This window comes from Pseudoliparis swirei, chromosome 6 (genome assembly GCF_029220125.1).
Source record: "Pseudoliparis swirei isolate HS2019 ecotype Mariana Trench chromosome 6, NWPU_hadal_v1, whole genome shotgun sequence".
NCBI classification, from domain to species: Eukaryota; Metazoa; Chordata; class Actinopteri; order Perciformes; family Liparidae; genus Pseudoliparis; species Pseudoliparis swirei.
In genome coordinates, this window is record NC_079393.1 from 26,092,602 (window position 1) to 26,115,254 (window position 22,653).

At 49.6% G+C, this 22,653-nt stretch overlaps 1 protein-coding gene across 1 annotated transcript in view; it reads left to right on the plus strand.

Moving 5' to 3' along the window:
- The first annotated feature begins 2,445 nt into the window (after positions 1-2,445).
- tango6 (transport and golgi organization 6 homolog (Drosophila)) overlaps positions 2,446-22,653 on the plus strand; it is a 43,173-nt gene continuing 22,965 nt past the window's right edge. Inside the window, exons 1-6 of the mRNA XM_056416551.1 lie at positions 2,446-2,558; positions 3,278-3,936; positions 4,026-4,142; positions 4,694-4,853; positions 5,375-5,481; positions 6,149-6,311. Of these exons, the coding sequence (XP_056272526.1) occupies positions 2,501-2,558; positions 3,278-3,936; positions 4,026-4,142; positions 4,694-4,853; positions 5,375-5,481; positions 6,149-6,311 (1,264 nt within the window). The 5' untranslated portion in view covers positions 2,446-2,500. The remainder of the gene's footprint in view (positions 2,559-3,277; positions 3,937-4,025; positions 4,143-4,693; positions 4,854-5,374; positions 5,482-6,148; positions 6,312-22,653) is intronic.

A 22,653-nucleotide genomic window follows, 5' to 3' on the forward strand; every position in this document is an offset into this window, starting at 1 on the left:
GGGGGAATAACATGGACCATAATTAAAAGAGGCTGTGAATCAAGTAAACTAAAACAACCTGGTTTACACACCTGTTGTGTGGCAGATTGACCTCCATGTTAAAAAGCAAACACTATATATATATATATAAATATATTTATTAATATATATTTTTAAATAAAAAAATATGTATATATTGACATCTAAAAAAAAATATATATATATATATACTGTATATAAATATATACACACACATATCTAGTGTTTGCTCTTTAACATGGAGGTCAATCTGCCACACAACAGGTGTCCTTCATCACCAGCTGTTCCCAATCAGTAATCATCATTCAGTCATTTAAAGGGTGCTCCCGTAGTTTAACACTATAGAGAGGGTTCTGTTGAAATAGGCACAGCTGTTAGCAGGAATGAGAAGGTGTTTATTATAAATGACGACGGTTTCGCTGATCACTGGTGTAACCTCGTTGTTAGCTCGGAATTTAAAATTTATTCTCATCATCTAACAAATCCTTAGCCCAGTATCCAACTTATTAACTTGGTTGTACTAGAATGAGGTAAGTTAATTACTGTAAAATCCCAAATTGCTACTGTAAACTTGTGAATTAAAAATGTGTCTATTCTTAGGGTGTTATGGATTTCCTATCTGCTAATTGGGTGCATTACATGTTTTCCTATGGGGAAAGGTAAGAAGACACTGGATGGTTTGAATGAATATTGGAACGGCCTTAAAATGACACTGGTTTACTGAAGTAAAGTTTGTCTCACCCCCAGAACCTGGTGCCGATCTTCGCTTCATGGGATGGCCACTTTCTTCTGGGGTTTGGTTCAGTGGGATGGGCGTGAGTTCTGACCCTAGCGGCAGCAGCAGCTCCCCTCTGCCAAGTCTACCCAACCCAAGCTTTAACCAAGCTACTGGACTTCATGCTCCTCAACATGGCTTTTTCAGGCCTGGACCTGGCAGTTTCAACAACATGGCTGTGGGTGATGTGTTTGGCATTGGCTCTGATGGTGATGGCCACTACAACAGTCCTGAGGTCCCTGCCTATGAGGTTGCTCATGTAGGGTATAGTGCTCCAGATGGCGGCCTGGATCGTGCTTACGATCGCTGGAGGCCTGAACCGGCCGACGGCTACGATGCTGTGGAAAAAGCCCCCGAGTCAGTTTTCAGTGACGTGTCTGCTCTGGATCCGATTTACACTCTGAGCTCTCGTTCAAGCTACCAGAGGGGAAGAAGGGTATTTGCTCAAACCCGCTACGCCCCAGGAAGGTCCGTTCGCCCACCACGCATGCCGCTACCCGGAGCCGTCGGCACAACTGCTGAGCAAAGTGGTGCAACCAAAGGTGCCTTCTGAAAGTCCTCTGTGGTAAGATGCAACAATGCCTAATGATCAATACTAAGCGATTGACTGGTGTCTGCTTTTGCAGGTCCTTTTGTTCCGGTGACTTACTTCTGATTCTGTTAAACCTGATGCCAATAAAATGTTGCTTCAAAGTGGCTTTTTATTATTATATGAACCTGTAGAGTAATGCCCAGTGGCCATGTTAACTGAACGCTATTAACTTGGTATAGCTTTACTTTACATCTGTATTATGTTAGTCAATGGTACACTTAATCTATAATGGTAATATTTATGAAAATTGATAATTTGGCTTTCATCAGTTATTACTGTATTTCAAGTTTCTAATTTACAGCAGGGGGCACTGTACCATAACCAGAGGGGTCCTCAAGTGAACTTGAATAAGTGCTGTTGGACTCAATGATACTCTTGTAGCATGCAAGCAAATCTATTTTTTCTTTCTCTCAATAACATGCATAAATATTGTAGCCTCATGATAATGGGGGATTTAATTAATTTGTCTTGCTGAACGTAAATTAAAAACAACTGCCCTCGTTAAGTATAAGTGACACAAACTGGATATGTTTTGATTTAGATTCATAATGGCAGGCAATGATGGCGCAGGCTATTTATTGTGGTAATTTAGGACCAAATTCATTGAGCAATTAAAGGCCATTTTTTCCCCCCCTGTAGGCCTACTTAAAATAAAACATTACAAAAAATGATGCACTGTGTATATAAGCGTTCTCTGGTGACTGGTCAGATATGAATATTTCGCTATAATGTAATTAAAATCAGAATTGCTAAAACTTTCCAGAAATGTAGTCCGTTTGCCTAAATCGTTGACATCCCCACAAATTCTACACAATGTCATGGCAGACATTTTACAATGAAGGGCGAATAAACATGCTTTTAATATATCAACATTACTATTAACATATTAGACGGTATGTTGTAGTATTCTGTAAAGCCAATTACACAAGCCCTTCTGGGGACTTTCTGCCGTCTTTCAGAGTCTGACTGCGGCGCATGCGCACCTCGTATCCATGGGACGATGCGTGATGACGTATATATTCAGCGCCAATTTGAAATGTTAGCATACGTTAGCACAAGCGACGTAGCAGCGAACAAGTGCTGTAACTAAAGTGAGTTGTACATGTGATGGCGAGATGACTCTGGGGACTCCAGTGATCCTCTCAGCGATACACATTCTTACGAAACCTCTTGGTGAGTGGATAACTTAACTAACGAGTATGACAGCCTGACAAGGTAACGTTAATTATAACAACCAATTCTGAGACAATGATTAGCCTGGTTGTAAACATAACTAGCATCTTATAGATAGCATTTCCTGTGCACGCTTTTCGTACGCATGCGTTTAATTGCGCATTTAACTAAATGTAATGTTATTTTCAGGGCTCTCAAGTTTTGAAGACAGGCAAGCGTGAGATTTCCATCAGCACCCGATACAGCTGACCGTTGCGCGCGCCAGCATCGAGCCGAAAAGAGTTGTTGACGGCATTCAAGCATTAAATAGCCGAGAGGTTTTTTCAGCGTGAGGAATTCGATGTGTGGCGGGAGTGCGTGAGATAAGACCGAAATGCGTGAGTCTCACGCTCAATGCGTGAGACTTGAGAGCCCTGTATTTTAATTTGACTAGCTTCTTCGTCACGTTGCCATTTGTACTATGCATAACATTAGCTAACTGACGAATTCGCGCGATGTGGGAGGAATGAATGCTAGTCAGTGTTTTGACAGCACCAGACAAATGAGAGAACATTCTTATTCATGTTAATTATAATTTTCTGCCACCCTCTGTGACGTAGCCCCTGATGGGGCGTGCACAGTTGGGTGACTGAACATACAGTGTGACACTGGAAAACAGGCTATATCTAGAATTATACATTATGTCATACACAACCCGCAATGCTTTGTGTCGTCTCTAGAAGCGTCTGCACATGATGCTCAGTCCTCACACCAAGAGGCTCTCCTGGCAGTGCTGCGGGCCAACAGGGCCCTTCTTCATGAGCGGCTCCAGAGCGACAGCGTCTTTGAGGAGGTGAGGCGGCTCCGGGAGGATGTGATGGCGGCGGCGGGCTGGTTCGACAGCGACACGGAGGACGCCGCCTGGGGTTTTGTCCAGGAGTGTTTCCTCCTGCTCCTCACCTTAGTGCGGCACCTGTCAGCGGAACTCGAGCTTTTCCAGCACACCCCCGCTCCGTCTGCATCGAGGCAGCGCACCCCGGAGATGGCGCCACGTTTACCTCCCGATGTCCTCGGCGTCGGGCAGCAGCAGACACTTGGAGCGGCCCTTCAGTTTGTGGTTTCTCTGGGGCTCTGCCCGTACCTGGCCACTGGAGTCGGTGTGCCACTGGGTCGCAGGTCAGCGTTCGGGGCCATGGTGGACAAACTTATCCGCGGCGGGCCAGCGCCAGCGGCTGGACGCCGGCTTTTCACCACCACAACCGTTCTATTGCAGTTGGCGGAGCTGTCGTCGCTCGCCACATTGGTGTTCACGCGGCACCTGGGAGACGTGTTGGCAGCGTTGTGCCAGCTCGGCTACCAGCCGTGCCGCACAGAGAGAAGCGGCACACAGGAGAGGAAGGTAAGGCGTCAGGTAAAACGTAGTCGAGACAAATAAAAGGCACTTAAAAAAATAAATAATGTGTGTCTTGTACACCTTTTCCGATGCAGGAGCTCAGTGCTGAGGAATGTCAAACTTGCAAGGAGGCGCTCAAAAGTCTTGTAGGAAAAGTCTACCAGCCAATGATGATCAAGGAGCTGCTGATCCTCCAAGGTGGACCCAAACAGGTGTGTGTTTGGTGGTGGGGGTTATGGCATCGTCAACTGGAATTAGGAGTGTGTTTTATTATTATTAGCTTATCAATATTTGAAATTGTTCTATTGTATTGTTGCTGCCCTGGTTAAGATGCTAACGGTGTCCAAGCCCTGAAAGAACAGCAAGCCAAGACAATTCAATGTTCTCCCCGTGTCAGCGTGGGCTTCCTCCCCACAGTCCAAAGACACGCAGCTCAGGTCGTGAATTATACATTTCCCGTAGGTTTGAATGTGATCGTGGACGGTTGGCTGTCCAGGTGAACCCTGCCTTCACCCAATGTCAGCTGTAATGGAAACAGTTTTGAGTTTTTGAATGATTTCATCAAAACCACTGTACATGGTGACATTTTATTTGATTGGCTTTTATTTGATGATCAATTATTTAGGTTATCCCATGGAGTTTATTTGTAAACAAGCCTCATTCACATACAGTGCGTTTTAATTGTGCCGGATTGTTCCCATAGCCTGAGAGGTCTGTGATTGGATGGATCAGAGTTGTTTTTGAAGTGCTGTCCCTCCTTTAGTCCGGTGCAGGGGGAAGCTCCCGTGGTCCCAGCAGCAGGCCAGCCTCGGGATCAGCTCCCACCTGGCTGAAGCGTCTGTGTGGTCAGCTGCTGTCTCAGCTCCTGATGCAGCCGAAGGGTGTCCAGGCTGTAGTCAGAGCCATCTTGGAGGGAGGAACAGGTGAGCGAGAGGGGAAGATGGAACGAGGGAAAGTGGCGATGAACGCTGTGTGACTGAGGCAAGTTGAGATGTAAATATCCACTCAGACGTTATACATGTTAGTAGTTGAACCTGAACAATAACAGAACTAATCAGAATCATCTATTGGCAAAGTACGTTGCACATAGAAGTAATTTGACTCACTGAAAGGTACACAACGATAAAGATAGATATAGAATAAAACAATAACAATATAATAAAAACAATACAAATAGTGCATTAATAGATAAATATGGTAAACAACAAACGTATAACAAGTATAGTGTATTTTAAAATGAAAAGAAAAGATGTGGAAGGGTGTAACGACTAATGATGTCATTGTTTATTAAGTTCCACTGAATTATCTGGCTCCCTCACTCTGTTTCCTTCTATATCATTTACTTCATGTTTTGTAGTTCAGCTTTTTAATAGAGATTTTTTATAGACGGGAACATCTACTTGATGAATCCAAATCCGAGTGAATTTCTGTTTCTGTCCTCTAGGGGGCGACTCCGACTGGAGGAAATGTGACTGTGTGGCCAGGATCCTGGTGACCTGCCCTCAACAGTCTGCCTCAGCAGATACCTACTACAGACAAGTCTGTCATCAGGTCAGCTCACTGCACACACAGACAGACAGACACACACACACTAAGCTGTCACACAGCCGTGTGACATTACATAAATCAAAACAAGGGTTCCACAATCTGGCTATGAGCACGTTCACATAGAAGGAGCGGTGTCTGCACTATGTGACCAATCACAGACATGGACTAGTCTCATGTGACTGAATGTGACTTTGGAAAGGATTACTTCTATCTTGTTTTCAATTAAATGTCAGTTAGGAAATTAGAACAACTTTATTGGTCGTCATTTCAGTTAATATTCAATCATTAAAAATGTATATATGGATTTTAAGTCTACACTTATCCTTCAGTATGTGTCAAAAGTAATGCATTAAGTTTAAAGGGTATACGTTAGAGACTGAAGCTGTCACATCAGGAATAAACAACCTTGAGGCATTCACCTGGCCTCCAGTGGCAAAATAGATTTAAATAAATAGTCATTTCTACCAGTTTAAAAGGGTCAAATGATGCCAAACGCCCGCTTTCATGTGAATGTACACAGATTTAAATGACAATTGTCCATTGTAAACATCCATCAGAGTTCCCAGACACACTTTCTGATTCAACTTCTATAGACCCCTGATGAGTGAGTTTGGACTGCAGAATTTTGCTAATTTAAGTTATATTTGTTGTTGTTGTTGTTGTTGTCTAGATCCTGGACCTCCTGCACTTCAAGGACAAGCTGACAGCCCAGCAGCACCAGCGTGTGGCCACCAGGGCGGTTCTGTTCATGGTGCAGGGGAAGCCCGGCATGGCCCAGCAGTACCTGCTCACTCCTCTGCTCCGACCGCTCCACTACTGCACCGCGGCTCCCAGTCAGTAACGTGGCCATCACATCCATGTGTGTGTTACATGTTGCATTCAGAGTAGAGATAGTCATGTAAAAACAGAGGAGTTATGTTTCAGTTGGGCTGCACACAGTGTTTGGGAAATAATATTGGTTAGTTTCACACCACTACAGATGGCTGTCTTATTGATAGCTGTTTAGTTTTAATATAAATATAACTGCTTAAATATATTATATAAATATATAAAGAAAAGAAGTTCTTAATAAATTCATTTTTTATCAAAATAAATGTTGCCCTTATTTAACTTTGAAATTAGCAAATATATAGATATCATTAAAATATATGTGATTTATAATTCATCCAGTTAAATTTCAAATCTGAGAATAGATATTGTTCAATATTTGAAATGACACACAGACAGACGTTAATACAACTGTTAAGCTACTTCAATATAATAGACATTATTATGATGTTCCGGAGCTTTTGCATGAAGAAATTCTCTCAACTCGACCTCAATGAATTTGAATTGAACACCCCTGCTACAGAGTCTCATATCACGATATGTATAAATATTATTGATATATTGCCCAATCCTGACCACATTCTTCACTTTCTGGTATTGCAGCCTCACTTTTCCTCTGTTTGTCATGGCATCGTTCTGTTGTTTGAATTGTCCATACGTTTCAAATTATCCCATAAATCTAATTTAGGATTTTCGTATGTATTAACCAGTTTTCCTAAGCTTCAAGCTTCAAGCGAGTATTTCATGGAGGAATTTCGAAACTTTGCTCAGGAGATGCCGAAATAAGACGGAAGCTTAGTCCTCCTAACCACATATTCCAGATAGCGGCCCAGTTCACACACCAATCCAACATTAGGGGGTTAGCGAAGTGTACTTGGGTCCCCGATGTGTAGGCACCCTAATTCCCTCTTCTTCCTAGTGTCACAAAGACTCCGGGGTGGAAGGAGAGTTAATTATGTGTGATGGAGAGATGGAAATTCATCCATACGGAGAGAAGAGGAGAGAGGTACTCAGTGTATACTAAACGTCCATAAGGAGAGAGGTGCTCAGTGTATCCTAAAACGTTCATAAGGAGAGGAGAGAGGTGCTCAGTGTATCCTAAACGTCCATAAGGAGAGGAGAGAGGTGCTCAGTGTATCCTAAACGTCCATAAGGAGAGAGGAGAGGAGAGAGGTGCTCAGTGTATCCTAAATGTCCATAAGGAGAGAGGAGAGGAGAGAGGAGCTAAGTGTCTCCTAAACGTCCATAAGCAGAGAGGAGAGGTGCTCAGTGTATCCTAAGCGTCCATAAGGAGAGGAGAGGAGAGAGGTGCTCAGTGTCTCCTAAACGTCCATAAGGAGAGAGGTGCGCAGTGTATCCTAAGCGTCCATAAGGAGAGAGGAGCTCAGTGTATCCTAAGCGTCCATAAGGAGAGAGGAGCTAAGTGTATCCTATGCGTCCATAAGGAGAGAGGAGAGGAGAGAGGTGCTCAGTGTATCCTAAGCGTCCATAAGGAGAGGAGGAGGAGGAGCTCAGTGTATCCTACGTCCATAAGGAGAGAGGAGAGGAGAGGTGCTCAGTGTATCCTAAGCGTCCATAAGGAGAGGAGGAGAGAGGTGCTCAGTGTATCCTAAACGTCCATAAGGAGAGAGGAGAGGTGCTCAGTGTATCCTAAGCGTCCATAAGGAGAGAGGAGAGGAGCTCAGTGTATCCTAAGCGTCCATAAGGAGATAGGAGAGGAGAGAGGAGCTCAGTGTATCCTAAACGTCCATAAGGAGAGAGGAGAGGGCTCAGTGTTCCATAGGGAGAGAGGAGAGAGGTGCTCAGTGTATCCATAAGGTCCATAGGAGAGAGGAGAGAGGTGCTCAGTGTATCCTAAGCGTCCATAAGGAGAGGAGAGAGGTGCTCAGTGTATCCTAAACGTCCATAAGGAGAGGAGAGAGGTGCTCAGTGTCTCCTAAGCGTCCATAAGGAGAGAGGAGAGGTGCTCAGTGTATCCTAAATGTCCATAAGGAGAGGAGAGGAGAGGGTGCTCAGTGTATCCTAAGTCCATAAGGAGAGAGGAGAGAGGTGCTCAGTGTCCTAGCGTCCATAAGGAGAGGAGAGAAGGTGCTCAGTGTATCCTAAGCGTCCATAAGGAGAGAGAGGAGAGGTGCTCAGTAGGAGAGGAGGAGAGCTCAGTGTATCCTAAGGGTCCATAAGGAGAGAGGAGAGGAGGCTCAGTGTATCCTAAGTCCATAAGGAGAGAGGATGCTCAGTGTATCCTAAGCGTCCATAAGGAGAGGGAGAGGCTCAGTGTATCCTAAGCGTCCATAAGGAGAGAGGAGAGAGGTGCTCAGTGTATCCTAAGCGTCCATAGGGAGAGAGGAGCTGAGTGTATCCTAAGCGTCCATAAGGAGAGAGGAGAGAGTCAGTGTATCCTAAGGCGTCCATAAGGAGAGAGAGGAGAGGTGCTCAGTGTATCCTAAGGCATAAGGAGAGAGGTGCTCAGTGTCTCCTAAGCGTCCATAAGGAGAGACGAGAGGGTGCTCAGTGTATCCTAAGTCCATAAGGAGAGGAGGAGGTGCTCAGTGTATCCTAAATGTCCATAAGGAGAGGAGGAGGGGAGAGAGGTGCTCAGTGTATCCTAAGCGTCCATAAGGAGAGAGAGGAGAGAGGTGCTCAGTGTATCTTAGGCGTCCATAAGGAGAGAGGAGGAGAGTGCTCAGTGTATCCTAAGCGTCCATAAGGAGAGAGGAGAGGAGGTGCTCAGTGTATCCTAAGCGTCCATAAGGAGAGAGGAGAGGCTCAGTGTATCCTAGCGTCCATAAGGAGAGGAGAGAGAGGTGCTCAGTGTATCCTAAGCGTCCATAAGGAGAGAGGAGAGGAGAGAGGGCTCAGTGTATCCTAAGCGTCCATAAGGAGAGAGAGGAGAGAGGAGCTCAGTGTATCCTAAACATCCATAAGGAGAGAGGAGAGGAGCTCAGTGTATCCTAAGCGTCCATAAGGAGAGAGAGGAGAGGAGAGAGGAGCTCAGTGTATCCTAAGCGTCCATAAGGAGAGAGGAGAGAGGAGCTCAGTGAATCCTAAGGTCCATAAGGAGAGAGAGAGAGGTGCTCAGTGTATCCTAAGCGTCCATAAGGAGAGAGGAGAGAGGGCTCAGTGTATCCTAAGCGTCCATAAGGAGAGAGGAGAGAGGAGCTCAGTGAATCCTAAACGTCCATAAGGAGAGAGAGGAGGAGAGGTGTGCTCAGTGTACCCTAAGCGTCCATAAGGAGAGAGGAGAGAGGTGCTCAGTGTATGCTAAGCGTCCATAAGGAGAGAGAGGAGAGAGGTGCTCAGTGTATCCTGGCGTCCATAAGGAGAGAGGAGGTGCTCAGTGTCGCCATAAGGAGAGAGAGAGGTGCTCAGTGTATCCTAAGCGTCCATAAGGAGAGAGGAGAGAGTGCTCAGTGTATCCTAAGCGTCCATAAGGAGAGGAGGAGAGGTGCTCAGTGTATCCTAACGTCCATAAGGAGAGGAGAGGAGGGTGCTCAGTGTATCCTAAGCGTCCATAAGGAGAGGAGAGGGTGCTCAGTGTATCCTAAGCGTCCATAAGGAGAGAGAGGAGGTGCTCAGTGTATCCTGGCGTCCATAAGGAGAGAGGAGAGAGGTGCTCAGTGTATCCTCAGCGTCCATAAGGAGAGAGGAGAGAGGGCTCAGTGTATCCTAAGCGTCCATAAGGAGAGAGAGAGAGGTGCTCTGTGTATCCTAAGCGTCCATAAGGAGAGAGGAGAGAGGTGCTCAGTGTATCCTAAGCGTCCATAAGGAGAGAGGAGAGAGGGCTCAGTGTATCCTAAGCGTCCATAAGGAGAGAGGAGAGAGAGGTGCTCAGTGTATCCTAAGCGTCCATAAGGAGAGAGAGAGGAGGGCTCAGTGTATCCTAAGCGTCCATAAGGAGAGAGGAGAGAGGTGCTCAGTGTATCCTAAGCGTCCATAAGGAGAGAGAGAGAGAGGTGCTCAGTGTATCCTAAGCGTCCATAAGGAGAGAGGAGAGGTGCTCAGTGTATCCTAGCGTCCATAAGGAGAGAGGAGAGGGGAGAGGAGAGAGGAGCTCAGTGTATCCTAGCGTCCATAAGGAGAGGAGAGAGGTGCTCAGTGTATCCTAAGCGTCCATAAGGAGAGGAGAGAGGTGCTCAGTGTATCCTAAACGTCCATAAGGAGAGGAGAGGAGCTCAGTGTATCCTAAGCGTCCATAAGGAGAGAGGAGAGGTGCTCAGTGTATCCTAAACGTCCATAAGGAGAGGAGAGAGGTGCTCAGTGTCTCCAGCGTCCATAAGGAGAGAGGAGGTGCTCAGTGTATCCTAAACGTCCATAAGGAGAGGAGAGAGGTGCTCAGTGTCTCCTAAGCGTCCATAAGGAGAGAGGAGAGGTGCTCAGTGTATCCTAAGCGTCCATAAGGAGAGAGGAGAGGAGGTGCTCAGTGTATCCTAAGCGTCCATAAGGAGAGGAGAGGAGAGGGCTCAGTGTATCCTAAGCGTCCATAAGGAGAGGAGAGGTGCTCAGTGTGTCCTAAGCGTCCATAAGGAGAGGAGGGAGAGGTGCTCAGTGTATCCTAAGCGTCCATAAGGAGAGGAGAGAGGTGCTCAGTGTATCCTAGCGTCCATAAGGAGAGAGGAGAGGAGGAGAGGCTCAGTGTATCCTAAGCCCATAAGGAGAGAGGAGAGGAGAGAGGAGCTCAGTGTATCCTAAGCGTCCATAAGGAGAGAGGAGAGGAGAGAGGTGCTCAGTGTATCCTGGCGTCCATAAGGAGAGAGGAGAGGAGGTGCTCAGTGTATCCTATCCATAAGGAGAGAGGAGAGAGGTGCTCAGTGTATCCTAAGCGTCCATAAGGAGAGAGAGAGAGGGCTCAGTGTATCCTAAACGTCCATAAGGAGAGGAGAGAGGTGCTCAGTGTCTCCTAAGCGTCCATAAGGAGAGAGGAGAGGTGCTCAGTGTATCCTAAACGTCCATAAGGAGAGGAGGAGAGAGGTGCTCAGTGTATCCTAAGCATCCATAAGGAGAGAGGAGAGGAGCTCAGTGTATCCTAAGCGTCCATAAGGAGAGAGGAGAGGAGAGGTGCTCAGTGTATCCTAAGCGTCCATAAGGAGAGGAGAGGAGAGAGGTGCTCAGTGTATCCTAAGCGTCCATAAGGAGAGAGGAGAGGGGTGCTCAGTGTATCCTAAGCATCCATAAGGAGAGAGGAGAGGAGTGAGGTGCTCAGTGTATCCTAAGCGTCCATAAGGAGGGGAGGAGGAGGAGCTCAGTGTATCCTAAGCGTCCATAAGGAGAGAGGAGAGGAGAGAGGTGCTCAGTGTATCCTAAGCGTCCATAAGGAGAGGAGATGAGAGAGGTGCTCAGTGTATCCTAAGCGTCCATAAGGAGAGAGGAGAGAGGTGCTCAGTGTATCCTAGCGTCCATAAGGAGAGAGGAGAGGAGGTGCTCAGTGTATCCTAAGCGTCCATAAGGAGAGAGAGAGGAGAGGGCTCAGTGTATCCTAAGCGTCCATAAGGAGAGAGGAGAGGAGAGTGCTCAGTGTATCCTAAGCGTCCATAAGGAGAGAGGAGAGAGGTGCTCAGTGTATCCTAGCGTCCATAAGGAGAGAGAGAGAGAGGTGCTCAGTGTATCCTAAGCGTCCATAAGGAGAGGAGAGAGAGGGCTCAGTGTATCCTAAGCGTCCATAAGGAGAGAGGAGAGAGAGGAGCTCAGTGTATCCTAGCGTCCATAAGGAGAGAGAGAGAGAGAGGTGCACAGTGTATCCTAAGCGTCCATAAGGAGAGAGGAGAGGAGAGAGGTGCTCAGTGTATCCTAACGACCATAAGGAGAGAGGGAGAGAGGAGCTCAGTGTATCCTAAGCGTCCATAAGGAGAGAGAGAGAGAGGTGCTCAGTGTATCCTAAGCGTCCATAAGGAGAGAGGAGAGAGAGGTGCTCAGTGTCTCCTAAGCGTCCATAAGGAGAGAGGAGAGGAGGGCTCAGTGTATCCTAAGCCATAAGGAGAGGAGGAGAGGGCTCAGTGTATCCTAAGCGTCCATAAGGAGAGAGGAGAGAGGTGCTCAGTGTATCCTAAGCGTCCATAAGGAGAGGAGGAGAGAGGTGCTCAGTGTATCCTAAGCGTCCATAAGGAGAGAGGAGGAGAGGTGCTCAGTGTGTCCTAAGCGTCCATAAGGAGAGAGGAGAGAGAGGTGCTCAGTGTATCCTAAGCGTCCATAAGGAGAGAGGAGAGAGAGGTGCTCAGTGTATCCTAGCGTCCATAAGGAGAGAGGAGAGGAGAGGGCTCAGTGTATCCTAAGCGTCCATAAGGAGAGAGGAGGAGAGGTGCTCAGTGTATCCTAGCGTCCATAAGGAGAGAGGAGAGGGTGCTCAGTGTATCCTAAGCGTCCATAAGGAGAGAGGAGAGGAGGGCTCAGTGTATCCTAAGCGTCCATAAGGAGAGGAGAGGAGGTGCTCAGTGTATCCTAAGCGTCCATAAGGAGAGGAGGAGAGGTGCTCAGTGTATCCTGCATCCATAAGGAGAGAGGAGAGAGGTGCTCAGTGTATCCTAAGCGTCCATAAGGAGAGAGGAGAGGAGGAGCTCAGTGTATCCTAAGCGTCCATAAGGAGAGGGAGAGGAGAGAGGTGCTCAGTGTATCCTAGCGTCCATAAGGAGAGAGGAGAGGAGAGCTCAGTGTATCCTGGCGTCCATAAGGAGAGGAGGGAGAGGTGCTCAGTGTATCCTAAGCGTCCATAAGGAGAGAGGAGAGGGTGCTCAGTGTATCCTAAGCGTCCATAAGGAGAGAGGAGAGAGGAGGCTCAGTGTATCCTAAGCGTCCATAAGGAGAGAGAGGAGAGAGGTGCTCAGTGTATCCTAAGCGTCCATAAGGAGAGAGGAGGAGGTGCTCAGTGTATCCTAAGCGTCCATAAGGAGAGAGAGAGAGGTGCTCAGTGTATCCTAAGCGTCCATAAGGAGAGGGAGAGAGGAGGTGCTCAGTGTATCCTAAGCGTCCATAAGGAGAGAGGAGAGAGGTGCTCAGTGTATCCTAAGCGTCCATAAGGAGAGGAGGAGAGAGGTGCTCCGTGTATCCTAAGCGTCCATAAGGAGAGAGAGGAGAGGTGCTCAGTGTATCCTAAGTCCATAAGGAGAGAGGAGAGAGGTGCTCAGTGTATCCTAAGCGTCCATAAGGAGAGGAGAGAGGTGCTCAGTGTCTCCTAAGCGTCCATAAGGAGAGAGGAGAGGTGCTCAGTGTATCCTAAGCGTCCATAAGGAGAGAGGAGAGGGGTGCTCAGTGTATCCTAAGCATCCATAAGGAGAGAGGAGAGGAGTGAGGTGCTCAGTGTATCCTAAGCGTCCATAAGGAGAGGAGAGGAGAGGTGCTCAGTGTATCCTAAGCGTCCATAAGGAGAGAGGAGGAGCTCAGTGTATCCTAAGCGTCCATAGGAGAGAGGAGAGGGAGAGGTGCTCAGTGTATCCTAAGCGTCCATAAGGAGAGAGGAGGAGAGAGTGCTCAGTGTGTCCTAAGCGTCCATAAGGAGAGAGGAGGAGAGTGCTCAGTGTATCCTAAGCGTCCATAAGGAGAGGAGAGGAGAGGTGCTCAGTTTATCCTAAGCATCCATAAGGAGAGATGAGAGGAGAGGTGCTCAGTGTATCCTAAGCGTCCATAAGGAGAGAGGAGAGAGGTGCTCAGTGTATCCTAAGCGTCCATAAGGAGAGAGAGAGGAGAGTGCTCAGTGTATCCTAAGCGTCCATAAGGAGAGAGAGGAGGAGAGGGCTCAGTGTATCCTAGCGTCCATAAGGAGAGGAGAGGAGAGAGGTGCTCAGTGTATCCTAAGCGTCCATAAGGAGAGAGGAGAGGTGCTCAGTGTATCCTAGCGTCCATAAGGAGAGAGGAGAGGAGGGCTCAGTGTATCCTAAGCGTCCATAAGGAGAGAGGAGGAGAGGTGCTCAGTGTATCCTAAGCGTCCATAAGGAGAGAGGAGAGGAGAGAGGTGCTCAGTGTATCCTAAGCGTCCATAAGGAGAGGAGGAGAGGTGCTCAGTGTATCCTAAGCGTCCATAAGGAGAGAGGAGGAGAGGAGCTCAGTGTATCCTAAGCGTCCATAAGGAGGAGGGAGAGGTGCTCAGTGTATCCTAAGCGTCCATAAGGAGAGAGGAGAGGAGGTGCTCAGTGTATCCTAAGCGTCCATAAGGAGAGAGAGGAGAGAGGGCTCAGTGTATCCTAAGCGTCCATAAGGAGAGAGGAGAGGAGAGTGCTCAGTGTATCCTAAGCGTCCATAAGGAGAGGAGAGGAGAGGTGCTCAGTGTATCCTAGCGTCCATAAGGAGAGGAGAGAGGTGCTCAGTGTATCCTAAGCGTCCATAAGGAGAGAGGAGAGGTGCTCAGTGTATCCTAAGCGTCCATAAGGAGAGGAGATGAGAGAGGTGCTCAGTGTATCCTAAGCGTCCATAAGGAGAGAGGAGCTCAGTGTATCCTAAGCGTCCATAAGGAGAGAGAGGAGAGAGGAGCTCAGTGTATCCTAAGCGTCCATAAGGAGAGAGGAGAGGAGAGAGGTGCTCAGTGTATCCTAAGCGTCCATAAGGAGAGAGGAGAGCGGAGCTCAGTGTATCCTAGGCGTCCATGAGGAGAGGAGGGGAGAGGGGTGCTCAGTGTATCCTAAGCGTCCATAAGGAGAGAGGAGAGGAGAGAGGTGCTCAGTGTATCCTAAGCGTCCATAAGGAGAGAGGAGAGGAGAGGGGTGTATCCTAAGCGTCCATAAGGAGAGGAGGAGAGGAGCTCAGTGTATCCTAAGCGTCCATAAGGAGAGAGGAGAGGAGAGAGGTGCTCAGTGTATCCTAAGCGTCCATAAGGAGAGAGGAGAGAGGGCTCAGTGTATCCTAATCCATAGTGTATCCTAGCGTCCATAAGGAGAGAGGAGAGGAGCTCAGTGTATCCTAAGCGTCCATAAGGAGAGAGAGGAGAGGTGCTCAGTGTATCCTAGGCATAAGGAGAGAGGAGAGAGGTGCTCAGTGTATCCTAGCGTCCATAAGGAGAGGAGAGGAGAGGTGCTCAGTGTATCCTAAGCGTCCATAAGGAGAGAGGAGGGTGCTCAGTGTATCCTAGCGTCCATAAGGAGAGAGGAGGAGACTCAGGTGCTGTATCCTGGCGTCCATAAGGAGGAGAGGAGAGAGGGCTCAGTGTATCCTAAGGTCCATAAGGAGAGGGAGGGGCTCAGTGTATCCTGGCGTCCAGGAGAGGAGAGGAGAGAGGCTCAGTGTATCCTGGCGTCCATAAGGAGAGAGGTGCTCAGTGTAACTAAAAGCGTCCATAGCGTCCGCAGGAGGAGAGGAGAGGGTGCTCAGTGTATCCTAGGCGTCCATAAGGAGGAGGAGGAGGGCTCAGTGTCCTAATCATAAGGAGAGAGAGGAGGGAGAGGGCTCAGTGTATCCTGGCGTCCATGGGAGGAGGAGAGAGGGTGCTCAGTGTGTCCTAAGCGTCCATAAGGAGAGAGAGGAGAGAGGTGCTCAGTGTATCCTAAGCGTCCATAAGGAGAGGAGGAGAGGGCTCAGTGTATCCTAAGCGTCCATAAGGAGAGGAGAGAGGAGCTCAGTGTCCTAAGCGTCCATAAGGAGAGGAGAGAGGGCTCAGTGTATCCTGGCGTCCATAAGGAGAGAGGAGAGGGCTCAGTGTATCCTAGCGTCCATAAGGAGAGAGAGAGAGAGGGCTCAGTGTATCCTAAGCGTCCATAAGGAGAGGAGGAGGAGAGAGGGCTCAGTGTATCCTAAGCGTCCATAAGGAGGAGAGGAGGAGGGCTCAGTGTGTCCTAGCGTCCATAAGGAGAGAGAGGAGGGAGAGGAGGAGGGCTCAGTGTATCCTGGCGTCCATAAGGAGAGGAGGAGAGGTGCTCAGTGTATCCTAAGCGTCCATAAGGAGAGAGGAGAGGGCTCAGTGTATCCTAAGCCATAAGGAGAGGAGAGAGGCTCAGTGTATCCTAAGCGTCCATAAGGAGAGAGGAGGAGGGCTCAGTGTATCCTAAGCGTCCATAAGGAGAGAGGAGAGAGGTGCTCAGTGTATCCTAAGCGTCCATAAGGAGAGGAGAGGAGGAGCTCAGTGTGTCCTAACGTCCATAAGGAGAGAGGGAGAGGTGCTCAGTGTATCCTAAGCGTCCATAGAGAGAGGAGAGAGGTGCTCAGTGTCTCCTAACGTCATAAGGAGAGAGGAGCTCAGTGTATCTAAGTCCATAAGGAGAGAGGAGAGAGAGAGGGCTCAGTGCATCCTAAGCGTCCATAAGAGGGAGGAGAGAGGAGCTCAGTGTATCCTAAAAGCGATCCACAAGGAGAGAGGAGAGGAGCTCGTGTGATCCTAAGCGTCCATAAGGAGAGAGAGGAGGAGAGGCTCAGTGTATCCCAAGCGTCCATAAGGAGGAGTGAGGAGAGAGGACTCAGTGTATCCTAAGTGTCCATAAGGAGAGAGGAGAGGAGAGGGCTCAGTGTATCCTAAAAAGCGTCCATAAGGAGAGAGAGGAGGGAGGTGCTCAGTGTATCCTAAGCGTCCATGAGAGAGGAGAGAGGGCTCAGTGTATGCATCCTGCGTCCATAAGGGAGAGGAGAGGAGGGGCTCAGTGTATCCTAAAGCGTCCTAAGGAGATAGGGAGAGGAGAGGAATGGAGCTCAGTGTATCCTAAGCGGTCCATAAGGAGAGAGGAGAGAGGGCTCAGTGTATCCTAAGCGTCCATAAGGAGAGAGAGGAGAGGAGCTCAGTGTATCCTAAGCGATCCCATAAGGAGAGAGCAGGGAGAGGAGCTCCAGTGTATCCCTAAGCGTCCAAGGAGAGAGGAGAGGAGAGAGGCTCCAGTGTAATCCTAAGCGTCCATAAGGAGAGAGAGGATAGGAGAGAGGTGCTCAGTGTATCCTAAACGTCCATAAGGAGAGGAGGAGAGGAGAGCTCAGTGTATCCCTAAGCGTCCATAAGGAGAGAGGAGAGAGGTGCTCAGTGTATCCTGGCGTCCATAAGGAGAGAGAGAGAGGAGGAGGGCTCAGTGTATCCCTAAGCGTCCATAAGGAGAGAGAGGGCTCAATTATTATCCACAAGCATCCCATAAGGAGGATCTCAGAGAGGAGCTCAGTGTATCCTAAGCGTCCATAAGGAGAGAGGAGAGGAGAGACTCAGTGTATCCTAAGGCGTCCCATAAGGGAGAGAGGAGGAGAGATGAGGCTGGTGTCTCAAGTCTCTAAAGCGTCCCTAAGAGAGAGGAGGGAGAGGGCTCAGGTGTATCCTGGCGTCAGGAGAGAGGAGAGGAGGGAGGGAGCTCCAGTGTCTCCTAAGCATCCATAAGGAGAGAGGAGGGGAGGGCTCAGTGTCACTCTAAGCGTCCCTAGGGGGAGAGGAGAGGAGAGGGGGAGCTCAGTGTATCCCTAGCGTCCATGGAGAGAGGAGAGGAGAGAGGGCTCAGTGTATCCTAAAGGCGTCCATGGGAGGGAGGAGCTCAGTGTATCTAAATGTCATCATTGGGAGAGGGAGCTCAGTGTATCCTCAGCATCGTCATAAGGAGAAGGGAGAGAGGAGCTAAGCGTCCTGAAACATCCATAAGGAGGGGATCAGGAGGTCTCCTCAGTGTCTCCCTGGCGTCCCATAAGGAGACTCGGTGTCTCTGGAGGTCCTTGGGAGGAGCTCAGTGTGTCTAAGCATCAGGAGGGATGGAGGGCTCAGTGTATCCTAAAGCGTCTAAGCATCATGGGGAGAGATCAGTGTGTCTAAGCGTCCGTGAGGAGAGGGGCAGTGTCAATCCCTGGCAAATCCCATAAGGAGAGAGAGGGGAGAGGGGAGCTCGGAGGTGTATCCTAAGGCGTCCATAAGGAGAGAGAGGGCTCGAGGTGTATCCTAAGCGTCCATGAGTGGGAGCTCAGGTGTCTCCTGGCGTCCATAAGAGAGAGAGACTCAGTGTCCCTCGCGTCCATAAGGGAGGGAGGCTCAGTGTCTCAGCGTCATGGGAGAGAGGAGCTCAGTGCCTCTAAGCGTCCATAAGGAGGGAGCTCAGTGTCTCCTAAGCATCGCCAGGGGGGCTCAGTGTATCCTAAGCGTCCATAGGAGAGAGAGACTCGGTATCTCTAAAGCGATCACCCAAGCAGAGAGAGGGCTCAGTGTAACCCTAAAAGCGTCCATAAGGAGAGAGGGCTCAGTGTATCCTAAACGTCCATAAGGAGGGAGAAGAGGGCTCAGACTGTCTCCCTAAGCGTCCTTAAGGAGAGAGAATCAGTGTCTCTAAGCATCATGGGAGAGACTCAGGTGTATCCTAAGCGAGCATAAGGAGAGAGGAGAGGGCTCGGTGTATCCTAAGCATCCATGAGAGGAGGAGACTCAAGTGTATCCTGGGCGATCCATAAGGAGAGATCTCGGTGTCTCTAAGTCCTTGAGAGGGCTCAGTGTATCCTAAGCGTCCATAAGGAGAGAGAGGAGAGGAGAGGGCATCGGAGGTGTATCCTCAAGCGTCCATAAGGAGAGGAGAGGAGGGAGGAGCTCAGTGTATCTAAAAGCGTCCATAAGGAGAGGAGGGAGCTCAGTGTATCTAAACATCCATCAGGAGAGACTCAGTGTCTCTCGGCGTCTGTGGGAGGGCTCAGTGTCTCCTGGCGTCCATAAGGGAGAGAGGAGAGGGGAGCTCAGTGTGCCTAAGCGTCCATAAGGAGAGGAGGGAGACTCAGTGTATCCACAAAAAGCGTCCATTGGGAGAGGGAGAGGCTCAGTGTATCTGTCTCAAGCGTCCATAAGGAGAGAGGAGCTCAGTGTCTCCTGGCGTCCATAAGGAGGAGAGGAGAGAGGGCTCCAGTGTATCCTAGCGTCCCTAAGGAGGAGGAGAGGAGAGGAGCTCCAGTGTATCCTAAGCGTCCATAAGGAGAGAGAGGAGAGGAAGAGGGCTCAGTGTATCCTAGGCGTCCACTGAGAGAGGAGGAAAGAGGCTCAGTGTATCTGGCGTCCATAAGGAGAGAGACTCAGTCATCTCTGAGAGCGTCATGAGAGAGAGACTCCAGTGTATCCCTCAGCGTCCATAAGGAGGGAGGGGCTCAGTGTGTCCTAAGCGTCCATGGAGGCTCGGAGTCTCCTAAGGCATCATGGGAGGGAGCTCAGGTGTATCCTAAGCGTCCTTGGGAGAGAGGAGGAGGGCTCGAGTGTCTCCTAAGCGTCCATAAGGAGAGGAGAGGAGAGGGCTCAGTGTATCCTCAGCGTCCATAAGGAGAGGAGGAGGGAGGGAGCTCAGTGTATCCTAAGCATCCATAAGGAGAGGAGAGGAGGAGGGCTCAGTGTATCCTGGCGTCCATCAGGAGAGGGAGAGGAGAGAGGGCTCAGTGTATCCCTGGGCGTCCTTGGGAGAATGGTGTCTCAAGAGGTCATGGGAGGAGAGGGCTCAGTGTCTCTAAGCTAAGCATCCATGGGAGAGAGGAGAGGAGCTCAGTGTATCCTAGCGTCCTGGGAGAGGAGAGGGCTCAGTGTCTCATAAGTCCCTAAGAGAGAGGAGAGGGCTCAGTTGTCCTAAGCATCCATAAGGAGAGGGCTCAGTGTATCCTAAGCGTTCATAAGGAGAGGTCCCTAGGAGGAGGGCTCAGTGTATCCTGGCGTCCATAAAGGAGGAGAGAGAGGGAGAGGGCTCAGTGTATCCTGGGCGTCCACAAGGAGAGGAGATTGGACTCAGTGTAATCCTGAAGCGTCCCATGGGAGAGGGGCTCAGTGTATCTCGCGTCCATAAGGAGAGAGGGGCTCAGTGTCCCTGGGCATCCATAAGGAGGAGAAGGGAGAGGGCTCAGTGTGTCCTCCTAAAGTCCATAAGGAGAGAGGAGGAGGTGCTCAGTGTATCCCTAGCGTCCATAAGGAGGAGAGGGCTCAGTGTCATCCTGGCGCATCCATAAGGGAGGGAGAGGAGAGAGGGCTCAGTGTATCTAAGCGTCCATAAGGAGAGGAGAGGGAGCTCAGTGTGTCCCTCGCGTCCATAAGGAGGGAGATGAGAGGGTGCTCAGTGTGTCCTAAGCGTCCATAAGGAGAGGAGGAGGGCTCAGTGTCCCTAAGCGTCCATAAGGGAGAGGAGAGGCTCAGTGTATCTGGCGTCCATAAGGAGAGAGAGAGGAGAGAGGGCTCAGTGTATCTAACGTCCATAAGGAGAGAGGGAGAGGAGGTGCTCAGTGTATCCTAAACGTCCATAAGGAGAGAGGAGAGGAGAGGGCTCCAGTGTATCCTAAGCGTCCATAAGGAGAGGAGGAGAGGAGGTGCTCAGTGTGTCCTAAGCGTCCATAAGGAGAGAGGAGAGGAGGGATGCTCAGTGTATCCTAAGCGTCCATAAGGAGAGAGGAGAGGTGCTCAGTGTATCCTAGCGTCCATAAGGAGAGAGGAGAGAGAGGTGCTCAGTGTATCCTAAGCGTCCATAAGGAGAGAGGAGGAGGAGTGCTCAGTGTATCCTAAGCGTCCATAAGGAGAGAGGAGAGGAGAGGGCTCAGTGTATCCTAAGCGTCCATAAGGAGAGGAGAGAGGGCTCAGTGTATCTAAGCGTCCATAAGGAGAGGAGAGGAGAGGTGCTCAGTGTATCCTGGCGTCCATAAGGAGAGAGGAGAGGAGGGCTCAGTGTATCCTAAGCGTCCATAAGGAGAGAGGAGAGGAGAGGCTCAGTGTATCCTAAGCGTCCATAAGGAGAGGAGGAGGAGAGAGGTGCTCAGTGTATCCTAAGCGTCCATGGAGAGAGGAGAGGAGGAGGTGCTCAGTGTATCCTAAGCGTCCATAAGGAGAGAGGGAGGTGCTCAGTGTATCCTAAGCGTCCATAAGGAGAGAGAGGAGAGGAGAGAGGAGCTCAGTGTATCCTAAGCGTCCATAAGGAGAGAGGAGAGGAGAGAGGGCTCAGTGTGTCCTAAGCGTCCATAAGGAGAGAGAGGAGCTCAGTGTATGGCGTCCATAAGGAGAGAGGAGAGAGGAGCTCAGTGAATCCTAAACGTCCATAAGGAGAGAGAGGAGGAGAGGTGTGCTCAGTGTATCCTAAGCGTCCATAAGGAGAGAGGAGAGAGGTGCTCAGTGTATCCTAAGCGTCCATAAGGAGAGAGAGAGGAGAGAGGTGCTCAGTGTATCCTAAGCGTCCATAAGGAGAGAGGAGAGGAGAGAGGTGCTCAGTGTATCCTAAGCGTCCATAAGGAGAGAGAGGAGAGGTGCTCAGTGTATCCTAAGCGTCCATAAGGAGAGAGGAGAGGAGAGGTGTGCTCAGTGTATCCTAAGCGTCCATAAGGAGAGAGGAGAGAGGTGCTCAGTGTATCCTAAGCGTCCATAAGGAGAGAGGTGCTCAGTGTATCCTAAGCGTCCATAAGGAGAGAGGAGCTCAGTGTATCCTAAGCACCCATAAGGAGAGAGGAGAGGAGAGAGGTGCTCAGTGTATCCTAAGCGTCCATAAGGAGAGAGGAGAGAGGTGCTCAGTGTATCCTAAGCGTCCATAAGGAGAGAGGAGAGGAGAGAGGTGCTCAGTGTATCCTAAGCGTCCATAAGGAGAGAGGAGAGAGAGGTGCTCAGTGTATCCTAAGCGTCCATAAGGAGAGAGGAGAGGAGAGGTGCTCAGTGTATCCTAGCGTCCATAAGGAGAGAGGAGAGGAGCTCAGTGTATCCTAAGCGTCCATAAGCAGAGAGGAGAGGAGAGAGGTGCTCAGTGTATCCTAAGCGTCCATAAGGAGAGAGGAGAGGAGAGAGGTGCTCAGTGTATCCTAAGCGTCCATAAGGAGAGAGAGAGGAGAGGTGCTCAGTGTATCCTAAGCGTCCATAAGGAGAGGAGAGGAGAGGTGCTCAGTGTATCCTAAGCGTACTTAAGGAGAGAGGAGAGAGGTGCTCAGTGTATCCTAAGCGTCCATAAGGAGAGGAGGGAGAGGAGCTCAGTGTATCCTAAGCGTCCATAAGGAGAGAGGAGAGGGGTGCTCAGTGTATCCTAAGCGTCCATAAGGAGAGAGGAGAGGAGAGGTGCTCAGTGTATCCTAAGCGTCCATAAGGAGAGAGGAGAGGTGCTCAGTGTATCCTAAGCGTCCATAAGGAGAGGAGATGAGAGAGGTGCTCAGTGTATCCTAAGCGTCCATAAGGAGAGAGGAGAGGAGGTGCTCAGTGTATCCTAAGCGTCCATAAGGAGAGAGGAGAGAGAGGTGCTCAGTGTATCCTAAGCGTCCATAAGGAGAGGAGGAGAGAGGTGCTCAGTGTATCCTAAGCGTCCATAAGGAGAGGAGGAGGAGCTCAGTGTATCCTAAGCGTCCATAAGGAGAGGAGGAGAGGTGCTCAGTGTATCCTAAGCGTCCATAAGGAGAGAGAGGAGAGAGGTGCTCAGTGTATCCTAAGCGTCCATAAGGAGAGAGGAGAGAGGGCTCAGTGTATCCTAAGCGCCCATAAGGAGAGAGGAGAGGAGAGGTGCTCAGTGTATC